This window comes from Hetaerina americana, unplaced genomic scaffold (assembly GCF_022747635.1).
Source record: "Hetaerina americana unplaced genomic scaffold, ioHetAmer1.1.p SCAF_14, whole genome shotgun sequence".
NCBI classification, from domain to species: domain Eukaryota; kingdom Metazoa; phylum Arthropoda; class Insecta; order Odonata; family Calopterygidae; genus Hetaerina; species Hetaerina americana.
In genome coordinates, this window is record NW_027286514.1 from 15,826,313 (window position 1) to 15,847,492 (window position 21,180).

A 21,180-nucleotide genomic window follows, 5' to 3' on the forward strand; every position below is an offset into this window, starting at 1 on the left:
AAATTCTGTGTAAACTATCAAAGATTACACATGAATACATGGTTCATTCAATAAGTCCTGAAAAAATAGGAAAAAAAAATGATTCTTGGTAAAATAAATTTTTTTTAACTATCTCCATTTAGCTTTATACACTTTTCCTGGTGTTTATTCAACTTTTTTAAGCAGTTTAAAAAGTAGAATTTGAGAAGGTCCTCAAAATAGGCACCTGTGTTGGTGACGACCTCATTTGACATGAATCATTTTCACCGAGCTATTTTTCAAGTTCGTAAATTTAAAAAAGTCACTGGAGGTCCAATATGGTGAATATTGTAATTATTAGAACTTTAATTCCATATTATTTGCCATTTAAACTGAGCATGTGTGCAACCTTTTATTGTCTTAATGGAAGTGAATTTTTTCTTTGCCAAAATTATGATATTTTTTCTTGATTCCTTCACTCTACCAGTTCAATAACAGCGCATAATATGTACTCTCCATTTATTGTTTGCCCTGTTTGCAAGTAAGCAATTAAAAAATTGTGGCTATCACCTTGCCGACCGATTTCACTATCTTCACCTTCTTTGGAGCCAGATTGCTTTTTGAAACCCACTGATTTGACTATTTCTTTGTTTCTGAAGTTAAGTCATGTATTCACATTTTTCCACAGTTATCATATATCAATGCAGAAACTCATCATCAGGATTGCAACAGTAAATTGCCAAACTAGCCTCCGATTTGATCACACGATTGCATTTATTCTCCAGCCAGAAAATGTGGCATCCAAAATTGAAAACACTGCACTACCTCGTGATACGCCTGTGGCCTCAACTTTTTTTCCAACTTTGATTCCTTGATCACTCAAAACCATAGCGTGGATTCTGCATATCATTTCAGAGGAAGTCACTTCCACTGGACATCCTGAACGATGCTGATCATTTGTCTATGCACGGCCACATTTTAACTCATTCACCCAATTGTTAACTGTTGCAAACACAGGGGGAAAATGTGCCATGAACTTCATTCCAACTCATCTTCAATCTCTTTCAATCTTAAGCCTTTTAAAAAGGAGTGTTTAATCACCGAACAAAACTAATTTTTTTCCATTTTTCTCTATGAACAACAGTTTTCTGCTTCAATCGAGTATGAAAATGAGACAGTGACATGGAATAGCTGAAATTTTAAATGGCAGTCTAATGAGAGATGATGCTTACTAAAAGTAAACCTTTACCAATAATCTCTTAGATTTTCTTAGGAATTATTGAATTCCCCACGCACTAAGTGAAGCAGAAGAGATTCAGGCGAGATGGAAAGAATATATGGAGGAAATAAATGGTATTCTATGGCCATTGAGTTTAGATATAGAAAGAGAATATGAAGTAGATGAGGATGGTTTAGGCCCAGGAGTCCTTGGTAGGTAGACAAAAAGCACAAAGGAAATGAAATCGAAGAAGGCTGTGATTACACAAAACGCCCCTACAGAACTACTCAAGGGTTTAAAAACCAAGCAGGAAATATAAAGCAAAAGCTAAAAATGATTACAGTAATTAGTGATGTCAGGATATTTAGTATCACATTAGGCAGGGCTTAGAAATTTAGTAGTGAGGGACATAGAAGCAGTGGAGAACATTAATGCATAACTATCTGAAATGGAGAAAATTACCATTTGCCAGGACAATTATTCTCCTTGTATCCATCAAAAAAGTACCTTAACCAATAGACAACTCTTAATAATAAAAATATTAAATATAATAGGAGGAGAACAACTTCTGAAGCCTATCCTCTTCACATCTATCTTAATTATTAGTTGATTCAAAAATTGAATCAAGAGGATCTTTGGTGTCAAGATATTTTTGCCATGTGAGACCCATTATGCTTCATGGCCGGTCCAGAGGATAGCACACATATCTAACCCTGGCACTAGAATAATGCATTGGTCTCTGAGTATGTGGTCACCAGTGAAAATGGAGAGACCACCATTTCAATGTTACATTCCCTTTATGACTGAATATTACATCTTATTTTTTTCACTTATTGATCCACAAAAATGTACACTATTTTATATTTTAAAAGAACTTGGATAATGGATAAAAAAGTATCATATTAATTGACCTATTATGCAAAAAAATTGAATAAAGTATGTTGTGCGTACTGCTTTCTATTCAAATTGTTCCAACCTGAAGACCAAATTTGCACTCATGACTTGCCCTTGCAAAATATATATAATGAAACAAACAATGGCTCTTTTTAACTTTAATTATATTTATAGTAGACAGAACTTCTGCATTTCAATGCAACTAAATTATATTGCCAAATGAATCATCAGCAATTTTAAAATAGAATCAGTCTCCAAGGATTTTGCTGTTTCACAACGATCTACTATTTGATTTTTTCAACTGTGCAGACATTCGACCAACCAGCACCATCCTGACTTATCAAATAAGAGTTTAAGTGGAATTCATGCCAGATGCAGAAAAAAATACTGGCCAAAGTTTTGCAGAGTATTTCGCTGACAGGGAAAAGTTGCAGATATAACTTAATCCATTATGTAGCTAAAAATGAATTATTAAAATGACATACCAATATTTTTCAGCAAGAAATGAGTGAAAGTAGCTGCTATCACATTTCTATCTTTAGTGACCAACTCTACTTTTGGCTGACATCCATCGTCCACTGTAAATGATGGCTGGTTGTACTGGTTATTATTGCTTGAGAAGTGGAACTGAAAACCATGAATCTCTCTTCAAATATCTGCCAGACAAACAAGTATGCACAATGAAAATGACAAATATCATGATGACTTGCCAATGGACATTACCTTAGTGGAGGGACAAAGTCTAAATGTCACTAATCTCTTGGGAATGAATTTGAGTAAGAACTCTTTAATGGTTAACTGCTTTGGGGACACATAGCAGAACACCTTCTTTGGCTTTGGCAACTTCTCCCCATGGATACTGACGAGCCTCGCCTCATACCAGATATTGTGGTTCTTGGTTGCAACATTCTTATTAACTAGAGAAGCATCACTATCTGAAATGAAGAAAATTATTATTTGCCAGTGCAATTATTCGAAATTTCTGAATAAGAAACCTTTGTTGTTTCAAACATAAACATGTATATTCATTTCAGAGATATATTCCATAATAATGAAATGTTAATCATGTACAGTGGAAACTTGCCAATGCCAGCATTGATTTGCAAAATAAACCCCTGCTTGTTTACCATTCAGAAACTCCATGACCTACAACAACTGTCAATTCAAGAAGAGCAGGGTTAATGGAGGCCAAGGGAAAGTGTGGAAAACTGTGGCACTGTGCATAAAGAAGCAACACCTAATAAGACAGGGGTTAAGAGAGTTGCAACTTTATAAAATGATTATGCTGCGTCACATTTACAACAACATTTTGAAGAATCAGCAAATAAAAATGTTTCTACATAGCTTCCCACTAAAAAAAGAATTAGGAATGTATAAAAAAAAATACATGGAAGATTCATGATTTTAAACTATGAATTTTTAATAAATTATATTAATAATTGAAATAAAAAATTAACATATGCGATTACAATGAATTTAGGAAAAAAAACCTTATATACTATTTAAGAGAAAAAAGAAACCCCAAAAATGGATCTTTACATCAAAGATAACTTCCGAAGAAAGTCAGCAGTACCAACTTTTTAGGTTTAATAATTGATGAAAGCTTAAACTGGAATGAACATATTACACATTTATGCAGTAAACTTTCCAGAATTTCCCACGTTCTAAGAAACCCCGCAATGGTTGTAGATAAAGCAGTTTTAAAAACAGTCCACTTTGGTAATTTGGTATCTCGAGTGTGCTATGGAATTATCTTTTCGGGTTCTGCTATGGGTGTCGAGAAAGTATTCCTCATGCAAAAAAGAGTTATTAGATATATGCCCAAAATTCCAATAAAAGAATCATATAGACCTCATTTTATAAATCTTGAAATCTTACCTGTAACATGTTTGCACATACACCGTGTGCATGTGTATGCTCAAGGAAACATGTATCTATTTGAAAAATATGAGAGTATCCATTGTTATGCCACAAGACAAAGAAAGAAGGTGCATGTAATACAGCATTCCACTACTTTGGATCCAATAGGACCCCTTTATGCTGCCAATAAAATTTATAATCATTTTCTAGCAGGTGTAAAATATAACAACTCATCAGATGTTTATAAATATTTCAAAATCTTTTTTAAGCAAAAACTGCTTTTATGATTGATGTTAATATTTTTCATCACAGTAAAACATTCAATCATTTCATTATAGCCATTTCTTACAATTGTATGTACATATTTGTTTGTTTTTTCTTGAGACATTTCTTATAATTTACCATTGTGAAATATAAAGATAAATTAATAACAAATAAATTCAATAAAATCCTAAATAATGTAATTTTCTATGAATCAGTTGCACATATGAAACCTAGTACATAATTTCTTTTTTGGTATAGAAAACATTTTTGTATTTTACAAAAATAATATGGGAAAAATTGTTTCACTCAATGAATGTCTCACTTTACAAGTAAAATTCTGGAACAAAATATGCTCATTAAGCAAGGTTCCACTGTACTCTTAAAAGTGCTCACCAAAAAAATGAGGTCAACAATAGAAAGTAATAGTATTTATGGGAGGCGACTGACAGCTGGGGTCATTTGCACCATTAGGGATGGACAGGAAAGGATAAAGGGTAAAGAGAAACCCGGCATTGGCATTAGCCTGCTCTTTACAAAAGGCGCCAAGGAGTCTGCAGTTTTACGTCCCATTCGATGGACGGCATACTCACTCAAAGTGCCCTCCACAAAGCACCTCAAGTAGGGATCAAGATTCCATTGAAAAATATTCAACACTGCTGGGATTTGAACCCATGCCCTCAGGGTGGGAAGCCAGTACGATAGCCACCACACCATCTCAATCCCCTCAACAATAGAAATAAATTGAAAATAGGTATTGATATTTTTTTAATGTAGAAACTTCATCAGCAAAATAATGACTTTTATATTTCAAATTCTTAAATAATTGCTAATAAATATATTCATAATGGTACAATTTAAAACTTTTTGATAAGAAGAGGTTTTTATGCATTCACTTTTTTCATTTCATATTAGCCCTGATCTTATACCCTACACAAAAAAGGATGTCTACTAGGACAATATGGAAAGAAACTTACTGCTAAGAACGATAATATCGAAATCTCCATTATTTAGTATTAGGCCATGGTATGACACAGTGGCATGGTAGCAGCCCTCTGTAGGAAGCTGGACTTGGAGACTAATTCTGTGAGTCATTTCATCATACTCTAAGTTAACTTTTGATGGCACTGTTTTTGTTGACCCTATCTGAAATGGAAGAAAGTTAGGTTTAGTTTAGAATATTATTCAGCCACATTGTAATTTGAAATAATCAAGCAAAATAAATGTTCAAATACATTTTCCATGCCTTAGTGTTGTTTATTTGTGAAAACAATGATTACTAAATGATAAAGGGTATGGTTTTGTGCACATAGATTAAAGTAGAAAATTAAGCCTATAGAATTAAATTACACATTCAAGAGAAACTATGATCAACAAAGAGTCGGATTCCGATAAGGTTTGTCACATGAAATGGAGACATCAGAAGAACCAAAATAGATTACACAGTAATACACAGACCTGACTTTTTAAATCTATAACCAATATGGAGTAATTTCTAAAATATGCAAACACCCTTACGACTGGCAAGTTATTCTCTTAATTGATAAAACATTTAATAAACCTGAGGAGGAAAATCATCTCACATATTATTTCAAGGGCCGACCGAATGATTACTTAGGGGTATTATTACTAACTTTTAGTTTCATTTTGCTGATATTCCACACAGCCTACTGATTATTGCGTTTCCCTGTCAGTGTCGGTTCCTGTGGGATAATGCCCTTGCCTACTGCTCCAGTATACATTCGAGTATAGTAACTCCAATGATAATAATAAAATTGATAAAGTTCTGATGGCAATCAAATTATACCGTGAGCCTAAAATGAACCATATTATGGAATGGTGAAAATTTGATCATACTGGACTATAGTGGGCGAAACATTTCACAACTTCCTCATCGGTCTAAATAAAGCTGTGAAAACCTGAAAATACGATGATCAGGGTTTTGTAGGGGATTGCATCAATTATGGCACATGGGACTACAGGTGTTGAGAAAAACTGCAGGACATAACACGGTATGATTTGGTAATGACCACAGCTACCTGTAAAGCTTGGGGGGCTACCAAGAACATATATCAGAATGCTGAGATTGAGAAGCAGAACAATGGCAGTGATGGGCAATGCAATGGTGGGCATCATGAACATGAAACACACAAGCAGACGAAAACAGTGCAGGTGGATGAAAGTGGAAGAAGTGTGGTGAGTCCAAGCTCAATTGGTGCAACGACAGTTCTTGGCATGGGATTAGAGAGTTCCCACCATTTACAAAAAGTGGGCGAAGTCAAGAGAGATTAAACCATTTTGCCATTATGTGTTCATTACTCGAAAAATCATTGAACAAATAAGGGAATAAATTTATGGGGAGGAGCCAGAGGATAATAACACACTGCTTTTAGATATACTCTGCCTTTGGGATGGGCACAGCCACCAAAAACAATTAAATTGTAGTTAATTCAAGATGTTATCAAGAATTATAGATCCAGTTATTTCAATAAACCCAGCCAAACAAATGTTGTAAATAGGCATACGCCTGATTGGTGAGTAACTGTTAGCATTTAAAGTAAAATAGTGGAAATAGAGTTAGATTCTAGAGATTTAACAAATGTAATGCAAATTATTTGTTCGCACATTTCTTAGCCTCTCATAAAAAGACATAACCTGGGACTCCATACTAGAACAGACTCCTTCAACTTCGCATACTTCCTTCCTCCCTCCATTCCGTCCAACATCTATATCCCATTCCTGCCCTTTCCTCATTTACCAAACATTCTCCCCTCTATGACAGTCTTCAGCATCCCACTGCCATTCAATACGCTTAGCATCCATTTTTCCTAACCCATTATGATGCCTTCCAACAATTCCCTCTCCTCCCCCACCATACCCAGCACTTCCTCATTTGTTTTCCTTTCTGTCCACTTCACCTCCTCATCCTTCTCCACACACACATTTCAAAAGCCTCCAAATCTATCCCTATCATTCTGCTTCAGTGACCAAGTTTCCAAGCCACAAAAAACCATGCTTCACATCAACATTTTCAATATTCTTTTCAAACCCTTCTTATTTAATGTCTCTGCCATCAATCACTTCCTTTCTGAGAGTCTCTTTGCCTACTACCATTCTTCTTATTGCCCTCCTATTGTGACCATCTTGGTCCAAGACACTTCCAACATGCGTTAACTGTTCCACCTGCTCTATTTTTTGCCCTCCTATTTTTATATTCAAGTTAGCTTTTATCTTCCTCAAAAATCGCATAACCTTTGTTTTGTTTACATTTATTCTCATACTATACCTATCTCACTGCATTTCCAATGCACTCAATATCCTTGCAACCTCTTGGCTAACTGACAAACTAATGCTTGATCTTCTGTCAACCTCACTTATTTTATGAACTCCATACAGACTATGTTTCCTATCTACAGTTCTTCTCATGCCATTTTTACTGTTTTCTATACATAGAAATACATTCAGAAAAGCAGGGGTGATAATGGACATCTGTGTCTTACTTTTCTTCCTAACACTCCCTATCCCTCCCACAGTAAGTTGATATCAAAATGTGAGCTATTGGGCATCAGGGGAGTAGCACTGAGCTGGCTAAAGTCCTATCTTGCAAATCGGCAACAAAGGGTGGCCTACAAAAATGATGGAGAAATTTACCTCTCCACCCCCCTGGAGGTCAACAGAGGGGTACCACAGGGGTCAGTGCTTGGACCTATACTCTTTCTAATTTTTATTAATGATCTTCCTGGGCAGCTGCAGTTAAATGGTTCTAAAAAATGTGTTATTTATGCTGACGATGTGAGTGCAATGACACCCAGTAAAAATTTATGGGATCTGGCTGTGGCTGGTGATCTTCTGACGAAAACTATGTCTACATGGTGCAAATGTAATAATCTGGTTCTCAATGTTGAAAAAACTCATGCAGTGGTCTTCTCATCTCTGCACAGCACAATTGATAACTCTTTTTCAACATATGGTAGTAATTTAAATTTTGTAAGTAATTTTAAGTTCCTAGGACTTCATGTAGACTGTAACCTCAAATGGAATTTCCACGTTTTGAACTTAATTAAAAAGTTAAATTCTGTGTACTACTTACTCTCCATAATAAGACACACTGTAAGTCAAAATGTGTTGATTATGTTGTACTATGGATCATTTCATTCAAGAATTTCTTATGGAATTGTATTGTGGGGACTGCCCTCTCACCTTCTCAGTGTTCTAAAGATACAGAAAAAGATGGTGAGAATTATGTGCAATGAAAATTATTATGCACACTGTCGACCTCTCTTTAGAAAGTTAAAATTGTTAACTGCTCCCTGTGTATATATCTATCAATCTATAATGCTTGTTAAAAATTATAGTGCAGATTTTGAAACGAACAATAGCATTCACCTGTACAATACAAGAAAATGCAACAACCTGCATGTAAAATCAACAAACTTAACCATGGCTGCAAATGGTCCTAAATCAATGTGTATAAAATTATATAATAACCTACCTATATGTATTAAAAAAGAAGAGCGTGAACCAGTATTCAAGAAAATGGTCCGAGAATACCTCTCTGATAAGTGTTTTTACAGCATCAAAGAATACCTGAGACCTAATTCATAAATGTTCATTCCTTCCTTTTATCCTTGTAACACTTGTTTCTTGTAATACTTTCTATTTTTTGTAAACCATGACATGTCCTATACACTTGATGGAGCTACTATGCACAGTGTCTCTTGGATGAATAAAATATTATTATTATTATTATTATTATCCCACCTGTCCATCTGCCACACTCACACATGAACAGTTTGACATACATATGAGGCATATTTGAAAAACAAGAGCAATTTGGTCTTAAACAAATGTATTTGTTCGAAATAGTTTTCATTGGGGATTTTAGTTTCCTACAAGCTGACTTCACTTTTCTTCGAGAAATATGACCGCAGCCCTAGCTTCACAAGTGGTATTATTTCCAATTTTTTGAAAAACTGATAAACACTCACAGACCAACAAAAACAAAGACATAATTACAAAACTTTACTCACAATGAGCAGACAAACAACTGAATGCATTTGATAGTGAGCCACTGGCTGCTCATGTCACAAGGGTGCCACACGGCACAAACATCAACTTCTGCACATTTTAACTCTTAAGAAGATTGAAAAAATTCTTATGGATAAAAATATAACGCCCAGGTGAAGATTTCGAAGCAAACCATAAAAGTAAATAATATCTAAAAAATTATTGCAGAGTTGACATTCACTAGAAACATTTGCCCTGGATACTCTATTTCAATTTCTCATTTCAATGACTAACATTTCATCATTGAGATTCTATTAGACATTTCCTTCCAAAACACTTGACAAAACATGGCCTATATGTATACCACCATACTTTTTAAAACTGACTGTCTTTGCCAAATGGTGGACACATTCTGACCCTCTACCTGGCTTTGGATCATCCTCACTGAGTGAATTTTACTTACAGTTTCCTTGCCGTTGGACTTAAAGATCAGACAGCTTTGCATTAGTAAGAAGCACTGTTGATTAAGTAAGTGTTAGAATTACGTTTTGATTTTAGAACCAATGAATGATATTACTTTTAAGTGTTTAGTAAATGTGCTTCATATCACCTGTGGTAATTGTTAGTATTCATTGATGAACTTTTAGTACACTTACTTTAGTACTGGCATCTCAGAATTTGATGAGTGATCACCAGTTTTATTACAGTTGCAAAGTCAAACTGTTTTCGTTGGAAATAATAACTTAAAGAGGGTAAAATTGTACCAAAGAATACTGAAATATTTGACTGACTGTTGTTATGTGAAAGCAGACTAGCCCAATCCACACTGCCAAGTAAATATTTAAACTCCTCAAGGACATGAGAGGCTTAGAGGTAAGGTCTGATGAACTTTGGGTTTCCATTTGAACTGCTGTTTTTGGTCTGAAACTGAAAAACTATGGCCATATGATCGGCAATTAATGGGTCAATGATAGTGACATTGTAGTTATGTTCATCAATGGTTGTAATTACATTGTCAATGCATGAACTATTCCAGTTGGATTCTCTAGTTACACAAAAAAGGTTGAAGGATCTGAGAAGAATGGAGTTGCCTACTACTCTTTGAGGAATACCACATATCAATATTTGATATCAAAACACTAATTACAATATTAGCATTATAATGCTGTGAATAAGTTTGAACCATTTGAAACAGCTCTATGAACTTTTTGGGGTCATTGAGAACCCTAAAACTGATATTGATTTGAATATATATAAAACACTTTGTCTATGAATATTACCACAAGCGAAATAAATAATATAACTTCTGGTTGGACTAAACAATCTGCAGGTGAGCTTAACCTGACTTACCAATATAATTCAGAAACCACTGTTGTGTGATGCTCCAAAACACCACTAAAACTCATGATAAGTGGAAATTTGTGATAAATGATTAAACTTAAGCAAGAATGTGACGATTCAATTGGGTGGGCAATAAAAGTCCCAATAAAATCTCTGAATTAAAGAAATTCATGACTCATCACAAGTGCACACGATGCAATGGCTCTATTCCATCGTTTTTTTTTGTTCCAGTAGTTCACATATTTGGGATAAAAACAGGTGATTCCAAAGTCCTGACATAATTAAATCCACACCATTGAACTTCCTAATATTTTTCCCAGATTACAAAATCATTGAATCCAAATTATGTTGAGATACTGAACTGAAAAAATCCTAAGCAAATGATTGCTGGCATAAATAAGTATCAAACTAATGAATGAATGGTCCAATTAAAAAAAAAAAATAATGAAAAAATATTTTACCTCCAGTGTAATAGCATGGGACTTTTTTTGGGCAATTCTTCCTTCCGAATATTTTCTAAAAACTGTTGGACTGATTCGTCTCTGGCACTGCAAAAACATCACACCAAACTTTGTTGAGATTAGATAATTTCCACTCCATAATCCATGAAATGCTAAAGCGAATGGCAGAACAAAGCTGAAACAATGATGCTTTATCTGTTTACACTACTGGAACCAGATTTAACACAACACACATGCATGACCACAGAAATTTTAATACCCATGGCTTCCAAATGCCCTGCTTATCGTTTAGTCATTAAGGGTGAAAAATTTAATTATGTCTCCCTTCATCATGAAAAGTTTCAGACAGATAGAGATATAATTGTGACTTTAACATTGACCATGCTTATAAACAGAGTTTGGGAAGCAAGGGGAGGAAAGAAGAGGGATGTAAAGGTGAAGTAATTACATATAGATCACACAAGGTAAGTTCTCCAAATCAAAATCTAAGAAAAGTGCACAATGTGTAAAGACAGGTAGACAATCACAAAAACAATTTGCTCAGGATGGTGCATAACTACAAGTTTCAAGCAGTGAAGGCACTCTTTAATCATGCATCATGAAATATTATGCTCTACCATTTAAATTATACAAATGTTTAACTCAAAGAGTACCGAGTGAAGTCTCCAACTCGAGAATGAGCATCAAAAATGACAAGAAAATGCATATAGAATTCACTGAAGGCTTTAGAGTGTGTCATTTTAAAACTGGGATGAGTTGGAAAAGAGATAAACTTTGCCAGGCAAAACATAGCAATGCACAAAAAAAATACTTTAAAGTATTAAATTGAATGAATTTAAAATAAGGTGAAACTGAATGCTATAATACCGAATGAAGCACTGAGTTTGAAATAATAAAAATGCTGCAAAGCATTTTTTTTTAGAATTGACATTAACATTTGGTTGTACTCCAACAGTGCTAGACAAAAAATTTGAATAGGAGATACATACTTGAACAGATAATTTAAATTGAAATAGGGTATTTACGAAAATACATTTTTAATCTGCTCCATGATTAAAGATAAGAGATGAAACATTGACCCTATTCAAAATAATCAATAGCAAAAATTAAATATAATGGGCACAATGTAGCAGCCTTAAGTTGGTGACTCCATCTGGCAACAATAGAGATGAATTAACCTCATTACTCACCTCAGTTATTTTAATGGTGTATCCTTCCGTTGGATCTTCCAAAGGTGCAAATATACAAAGGTTATTGAATTCATCCCTGGGCTCTATGAAGAGAGAATGTGGTATTCCAGCCGTGCAAATGACAGTCGAGCAATGCCTCACGAATATGGTTTTATTTGCATCAGGAGGGCCTGGAAAAAGCAAAAGAAGTATTTTCAAAATTAAAACCGCAACACTTTCAGTTCTGTGAGCACAATTGATTTGTGGCAATTAATTTCATTATTTACTTTTCTTTGGTAATACTCAACAATAGCATTTAGAATTCAAGCTTCTCACTTGGGACTAAAATAAATTTATCCAGTACGTAGTGCAAAGAATGACATATGAAGGTTAGGACACTTTGGCAATGCGATCTGGGCCTTGGTGTGATCCATCTTGGTGCAAGCCGATTTGGTGAAGGGCCATTTTGACACAGAGGCAATTGAACTAAATACTTGGTGCATAAAACTTGTTTTTTTTCCCCTGTTAAAAAATAGCATCATGACTTCCACTACACACTTGATATTAACTAAAGAGGAAAAAAAAATTCCTGGATTTTTCCTCCACTATCCCAGATTTAAGGCAACCACATCACATAGATTATGCAAAAAAAGTGAGTGCTTCATTCCCCATGTGGTTGGTAATTGAGCAATTATCCTGTTTCCCTACTTAAGAAGTCATGTATCGTGGAGGCATTAATGCTCTCTCCAAAATAGAAGATTAGTATGAAGGCAAATCTAATTCTTTCTTTTTCTTCAAAATGAAGAAAAGAGTTGATGATAATAATCCATTGCACCGGCTAATTTCAGTTTAAATTGCATTCTTCTTTTCACATGCCTGGATATCCTCAAACTTTTCGGCTTAATCCAGAGCCTTCCCTATCTATCGCATGACTTTCCTCATTCCTTAGCTAGCCCTCAAAAAGCCAACAACTTACTGGTATGCGCAATAGCAAAATAAAAACCATGATGCTCACCCCAACCTGTGGGAGATGCCCACCCCAACCTGGCATCTGAATTTAAATGTGGATGTACCTTGCCTGATGATGAGTAATTCGGACAGCCAAAAACTACGATAGCCACCGGTAACATTTAAAAAGTTCACCAAATGGTACTGGACGACCGTCAAATTAAGGTAAGAGAGATAGCAGAGGCTATGGGCATTTAAAAGAATGCAATTTTCATATATTGACAGATAGAATTCGACATACGTAAGCTATATACACATTGGAGCTATAATTGCTCACTTTGAACAAACTATGCATTCAAAAGTACAATTATAAGGCTTTGATGGAGCAGTTCAAGTGAAAGGTGATTTATTGCATTGATACCTAACTGTATATAACACATAGATCAACCACTACACTCATAAGACAAAAGAACAGTCAAAATGTGGACTGCAACAGGAAATAGGGGCTAACCCAACTCAGAGTGAAGTTGCGTAAGCCTCTATTTTGATGCTTGCAATGCAATTGCTGATGCATTAGGTACTTTCACTAAAATAGTTAGCATTTATAATTATCATAATTTATTACAGTTAATCTAATGATTAAGGTAGATTTCGAATGGACATATGCTACCAAATCGTACAGCGACAATCTCTTTGTCTTTCCCAACAAAACACAATCTAACATCCAACACGACAACAAAGTCCCTTTTCATCTCTGTATACTTCCCTCCTCCCATCATTCTGCCCAACATCCCTATCCAATTCCTGCCCCTTCTTTGTTTGCCTAATATTCTCCCCTCTATTACAGTCATCAACATACCACTGCCAATCAATATGCTCTCTGTATCAATTTTTTCTGTCTCCTTTTGATTCCTCCCAACAATCCCCTCTCCTGCCTAACCATACCCAGCACCTCCTCAATTGTTTTCCTTTCTATCCATTTCACCTTCTCCATCCTTCTTCACACCCACATTTCAAAAGCCTCCTATCCATGCATATCATCATGCTTCTGTGACCAAGACCATGTTTCCATGCTGTACATAACCATGCTCCATATCAAAGTTTTGACAAGCCTTTTCTTAACATCCTTAAGCAACCTCCATTTATCATAAGCCTTTTTGAAATCTATTAAACCTAATACATGCTGGTTGCATCCCATGCTCCCTCTATTAGTGACCTTATTACTGCAATGGCATCATGGGCGCCTCTTCCTTTCCTAAACCCAAACTGATCATCCTCTAAGTAATCATTTACCCTACTCTCTATCCTCTTGTTGATGATCCTGAGAACCACTCTAGCTGCATGCTAAATCATAATTATTGTTCTGTAATCATCACATGATGTAGCCTTTACCTTATTTGGAATAGGAACTAACACTCCCTGACAAACTCTTCCAGCCTAATCACTCTCTCATAAATGCTATCAATTAGTCCATAAAGACTGCCTCCCCCCCCCCTCGACATTTTCCTAACTCTTACGCAGTTGCGCAGGAATGTTGTCTACCCCCCCACGGCCTTATTTGATTTCAATTCCCTCAAATTCCTGTTTACCTCATCATCGAGTAAACCTGGACCTAAACTATCCTCATCTATTAATTAAATCTCATTAAACTATCCTCATAACTAATTCTCTCTCAATGTCTAACCTGGCTGGCCTAATGTTTTCATCATTCCGTTCCTCTACATGATCATTTCACTTTTCTTGGATCTTTTCCGTTTAAACTATTATTTCACCCAACTTATCTCTTGCCCTATGGTGAGTGGAGGTCACTAATACAAAAAATGTAAAAAAGTAAATATGTACAATCAAAACATGCTTGTATATTAAATATTTTTCAATAAAGCAATTGATAGCATAAATGAGGCAGAAAAAATGGGAAAACATGATAAAGAGATTGGAGGGATAGGATACTAATCCACAACCTGTACATGTCTCAGAATGCTCAGGTGCGAGTAGGGGATGGAGAGTCCAGGTGGGCAGTGTTAAAAAGAGGGCAAGGTTTGTCTGTTATCACCAGTGCTGCTCAATGCATCAGTGGAGGAAATGATTAAAGGGGCAAGGGAAGAACTGAAGATAAGAAGGAAAGTTGGCCTAGAATTTTTCACTATCACTCCTTATATTTATTATGATAGAATAGAAAGTTTGAAATTGTTGTCCAATAGTGACTTGAGTTAGCCAAATATCATGCCCCCAGATACTTCTACCGGAGAGAGAGTTTGCCGACAGACATGCCCTTACATGAAATGATACTGATATTGTCTTGTATAAACTGATATCTTAAATTAAAGAGAATAATGATGCAACTATTTCAAAGTGTAAAAATAATTCCCCCTGACTGGGATAGATACTGTGGCGGCATCACCTGCAGTTTCTTAGAATTAAATAAAATAACATAAGTTGTACTGTTTTACTAATTTGAATTTCTTTAACTCCCATGTTATGCCAAACAGAGTTTCACACATTCATATTTGCATAAATAATCTTGAAACGCCTCAAAAATGGCAATGAAGAATCATTTTTTCCAGGCAAGGAGAATATATTTGAACTAGGTAATGAGAAATACATCTACAATCAGCAAATAAAGCAACTCACCAGGTATGAAGTATTTGATGAAAGGGCTGCCTTTGATGTGACTATTCCCAATGAGAACAGATATTCTGTAGCGACCTGAATGACGAACAGAGAATTTCACCACAGCAACATTGGCATGACTGGGGTCGGTGCCTCCCAATTCAATAAGCGTGGCAACTCTTCGACTCCCTTCCTCACTCACTTCCACAAAGAGGTTGTCAGTGTCACAGATTGGGTATGGCTGGCCATTCCTCTGGTAAAACTATTGGAAGAAATAACAAATCAGTTGCTCAGAGTGAGGATCTCATAAAAGAGAACAAGTTCTAGACAATGGGTTGGGAGATGATAAACACCATCAATCTAAACAGTAGTTAGTAGTTAGAGGTGTTTAGTTTCCAAAATTTACTAAAAAAAAGAGTGAAAATGTTAATTTAACTTAATAACACATAAATCTTATTACAGCATAATTTAAATAATTTGCTAATGAAGATGAGCCCCTGGCACATACAACACTGTTGATAAACCATAAAAGCCCAATTTGACAATCCATAAAAAAAGAGATTAATGGATTGTTACATACACAATCTTTTCTCAAAAAAGAATCAAACAGCGAAACAAATCAGAATGTCAGAGGAATTACCCATAATGAAATATTATTGCCAGACAGAGCATTAGTAATCTGACATGCTTACAATACGGTGTCATCAAATATTTTATGTATAAGAGAATGAGCATTTTACTTAACATTCTCAACTCATTCATTATCATTATCACACTCAATGTAAATACTCTAATTATTAACTTCAACTTCTGCCATGCAATTACAAGAAAGGTCAATCATAACTGGTATTTCTTCATCAGTTCACTTTCATGTCATGGATGCCATCTGAATATCATTCTTAGTGAGCTCATAGCATTTAGGACAATACCAAGTTGGTTCAATTTCAGCTGATTAGCCCTAATTGGGAAATCCATAAGCAACCCTCAGTGAAGGTTGATGTGTTCCTGTCTTAGAGATATTATTATTATAGATAATCTCTTGGTTAAGGTAGGTTTTGGATGGGCAAAACTACCAAGTTTACATCATCTTGTCTCTCCCAACAAAACACAACCCAACATCCTACTCCACAACTGCTTTGCCCCTCTTCATTTCGGTATACTTCTTTCCTCCCTTCATTCTGTCCAACATCCCTATCCTATTCCTGCCCCTTCCTCATTTGCCTATCATTCTCCCCTCTATTACAGTTTTCAGCATCCCATTGCCGATCAATATGCCCTTCATCCATTTTTCCTAACTCTTTATGATTTCTCCAAACAATTCCCTCTCCTACCCCACCATATCTAGCACTTCCTCATTTGTTTCCCTTTCCGTCCACTTCACCTTCTCCATCCTTCCCCACACTCACTTCTCCAAAGCCTCCATCTACGCCTATAATCCTGCTTCAAAGACCATGTTTCCACGCTGTACATAACTACGCTTCTATCAAAGTTTTAACAAGCTTTTTTTTAACATCCTTACTCAACGTCTCTGTCATCAATTCCCTTCTTCTTGAGAAAGTATCTTTTTATGCAAAAATATAAGCATCCTTCAAATTTTGATGATGCATGAAGTAAAATCCCCTCACAAGCCACTGGTTGGTTTCCTCTTAATGGTTTAGTCCTAAACACGGATAAAATCCAAATTTTGTACTCTGCATCTAAGCTCAACTCATAGCAAATAAGTTAACTAGCTAGGAATCCATATTGGTAGCAATCTAAGATGGGTTCAACATATTATGGCTTTGGCAAAGAAACTTTCTATACCCTTGTTTATGTGGAGAAAACTAGGAACAATGATTTCTACCATATATTTAAAAACAACGACTACCCTCTTTCTAGGTCATATCACCTATGAGCTAGAACTATGGGGTGATGTCCCTAATGTGAGGAAAGTCTTTCTCTTTCAGAAAAAGCTGTTAGAATTATTTTGTTCTCCTCACCAATATAATCCCATAGGTATATCCTATGGATGCCCTTAGGATAAGCTTTATTGGTATCATAACATTTTATTTGCTGTACTGTTCTAAATTGACAAAGTCTGTGATTTCGGTCAAGGCAAATGTTTTTTTACACTCAGCACACTTAGCGGATGACACTGTTAAAAATTACTGTCATGGCATCTCCTGCAGTTTCTTGGAAAATCTGTGATGCTTAACACATTGATTCAATGAATAAATATATTACTATTTTTACACATGGAAATCATAAACAACTCAATATCAATCATAGCATAAAGCAACTCAAGTTTAAGATACTGCATCCATTTGCACTGTACCCAGTATTGTCTTACCTTGACTACAGACTTAGCAAAAAGAAGTTATAGATTTCAGGCATGACATATTTTTTTGCAATAAAGTAAAAGCAGTAATTCAATGCTTTCATGATTAATACTAGTAATTTTTCCATATGCAAATGCTTAATGCTCTTACCTTAACTGTGAATGTAACTGTTTCCCCTACAACCTGAGGCTCATCCCATTCGAAGTGGACCTTGCAGTTCCCTGGCAACAGATACTTCCCCGTCACAAACTGGAGCAGTGTATGCTTGGCTTCGGGGGCAAGTGCTGGCTGCGTCATGGCAGCCAGTGTCACCAACCCGGCCACACTTACTGAAACTACTAGCATCCCACCTGTTTTGTTTTGAAAACAAAGCATACAAATCAGCCATTGAGAGATACACCAAGAGATATTACAAAAATAAATCATTAAAGAGAAGTTTCATTTCACAGACTGAATGATATTTTTTCCATAGTCTTCAATTGGCATTAAATGCTAAATAAAAATGATCATTATGCATTTGAATAAGTGCTAATAGTCTAGTTCCTTGAATGTATTTTAGAAAAATGTGACTGATGAGTTGAGTTGAAAGAAGTACCTATAGATGAAGTTCACTAACACTGTGTACCATTAAATACAGTTTGTTTCATCAATTAAAATTAAATTGACGAGTATTATTTTAGAATAAGATAAACAAACAGCCCATCACTATCTGTATTTTATTCCTAGGATTGGTTTACTGCAGCCCTCCATTTTACTCTATTTAATGCCAATTCCCTCAATACCTGATAGCTTCTCTGTTTGACGTCCTTCTTAATTTGCCCTATGTACTTGTCTCTTGTCTTCCTCATGGAATCTTCCCCTTTATTATTCCTTCTAGTACATTCCTAATCAGTCCATTTTGCCTCAATGTGTGTCCAACCCATCAATTTCTTCTTTGCCGTAGAGTTCTCCATATGGTCCTATCCTCTCCTGGTCTTCTATGTACTTCCTCATTCCTTACTTAGTCTGTCCATTTAAACTTCAGCAATCTCCTCCAGCACCATGTTTCAAAGGCTTTGACATTGCCAAAGGCCTTCTTCAAGTCCACAAATCCCACATATAATGGTTTATTTATGTCTCATTTTTTCGGCCAGAATTCTCAAGCTGAGTATTGCCTCTCTGGCTCCTTGGTTTTTCCTGAATCTGAATTGGTTTCCTTAGAGGTTTCCTTCAATTCTTTGGTTAATTATAGAGGATAAATAAATTGGATAATTTTTGGGTATAGAGAGTGATTTAAATTAAAGAAGAGTGTGTGCGTGTATATATATATATATATATATATATATATATATATATATATATATATATATATATATATGTTATAATATAAATTACTGTATATATTTTAGTCCCGTGCTCTTGTTTTTTGCTTTCTAATTTTTTTAAAATGTTTACTTCTATTGAAGTCTCCCTGAATATTTCACAAGACTCTATATTATAGTTAACTGAGTAGGTCATTGTAATAAATACGAGGCCCGAATAAATAATGCTCGTATATAAGGCCTGTACAAAAAAAAGATGACACTGGTAGCAAGTTGTTTGCTTGCAGTGATGACACTACATGCAAACAACTCGACAGATCACAATCAGAGAGGTGTCACCTGCTAGCGGCATCTGTGAAAAGTAAGACACCACCTTGCTTGTGGCCCTCAGACAGAAATTTCGGGCATGCAGTCCGTCCCGTCCAAGTTTGTGCCATGAGTGTCAAAGGATGAACAGAGGCAACAACAAATGGGCATCACCCAGGAACTGCCCAATCATTTGAACGATGACCGAAACTTCCTAAAAACAATTATCAAAGGCAACAAAACCTGGTTATATGTTTATGATAAACAAATCAAAGGTAGATCGAGATGGTGCAGTGGCTAACGTACAGACTTCCCACCGAGAGCACTTGGGTTCAAATCCTGGAGACAATAAATATTTTTCAGGGGTATCCCGATCCTTATTTGAGGGGCTTTGTGGAGAGCACTTTGAGTGAGTATGACATCCATTGGATGGTACATTAAATTGCCAACCCCTTGGCGCCTTTTGACAGGAGTAGGCTAATTCTGACACCAGGTTTCTCTCCACCCTTCCTTTCCCATCTGTCCGTAATGGCACAAATGACCTCAGCTGTCGGTCGCCTCACATAAAAAACTATAAAAAAACAAGCCAAAGCCCAGTTTTTACAGTGGAAGGGATCACCTTCCCTAAGGCCCAAAAAATCTCAGATATGGGATTAAACTTGAAGGTGCTGTTCATCGTTTTCTTTGATTGGGGAAGGATTATTCATTCATATGTCCCCAAAGAACAAACAGTGAATGAGCAGCATAATCAAGAGGTTATGAGAAGGTTAAAACACGCCATGTTGCGGAAGAGATCACAAATGTGAAAAAACAAGTCTTGGTGCTTTCATCATGATAACAGACTGGTGCACACATCATTGATTGTTACCAAGTTTTTGGCCATAAACAGCACACTGGTGATCATACAGCCACCCTACTCTCTGGATCTTGCTCCTATTTTCCACTTTCCACTTTTTCCTATTTCCTAAGCTGAAATCCACCTTGAAAGGACTCCAATTTGCAACTATTGAATACATCCAACAAAAGTGTACCGCAGACTTAAAGACTACCCCAGAGGAAGTGTTCCAGGCAGCATTCAAAAGCTGGACAAAATGTAGGGAATGTTGTACTGGCAGCCAAGGGTGGTGTTTTGAAGGTGATAAACATGATTAAACGGTAACTAATAAAATGAAGTATTTTTTCAAACAACGTCATCTTTCTCTGAACAGACCTAGTATTCTCAGAAATTATGACCTATTTTTGATTACATTCATTCATTAAACGAATTAAAGATGAAGCTGGGACATATGGTGGAAGTATATCCCCAAAAGTGGTCACAGTTCATGTCACAGTCAAACTTATTCCAATTCCATGGAACGAGAGGCAATTCTTCAAAGTTTTCAGAACTAATCAGCATTAGCATTTCAAAATACTGAAAACATTCATAGATCCAGAATCATCGGGAGCAAACACGGTCAAGATATTTGAGGATGTGGATAAAAAAGACCATTGCAAGTTGAATACTTGCTGAAGGGCAACAGAACGAAA

At 35.8% G+C, this 21,180-nt stretch overlaps 1 protein-coding gene across 3 annotated transcripts in view; it reads right to left on the reverse strand.

Moving 5' to 3' along the window:
- Positions 1-21,180, reverse strand: part of LOC139686378 (apoptosis-resistant E3 ubiquitin protein ligase 1) — a 162,336-nt gene that overhangs the window by 12,324 nt on the left and 128,832 nt on the right. For 2 of the 3 annotated variants that reach the window (XM_071583569.1, XM_071583571.1), the window contains 7 exons: positions 18,197-18,396; positions 15,750-15,990; positions 12,192-12,361; positions 11,002-11,088; positions 5,170-5,338; positions 2,795-3,006; positions 2,557-2,698 (listed from right to left, as the gene is read on the reverse strand). In XM_071583569.1, the coding sequence (XP_071439670.1) occupies positions 2,557-2,698; positions 2,795-3,006; positions 5,170-5,338; positions 11,002-11,088; positions 12,192-12,361; positions 15,750-15,990; positions 18,197-18,396 (1,221 nt within the window). The remainder of the gene's footprint in view (positions 1-2,556; positions 2,699-2,794; positions 3,007-5,169; positions 5,339-11,001; positions 11,089-12,191; positions 12,362-15,749; positions 15,991-18,196; positions 18,397-21,180) is intronic. The other variant, XM_071583570.1, reaches the window with a different exon arrangement.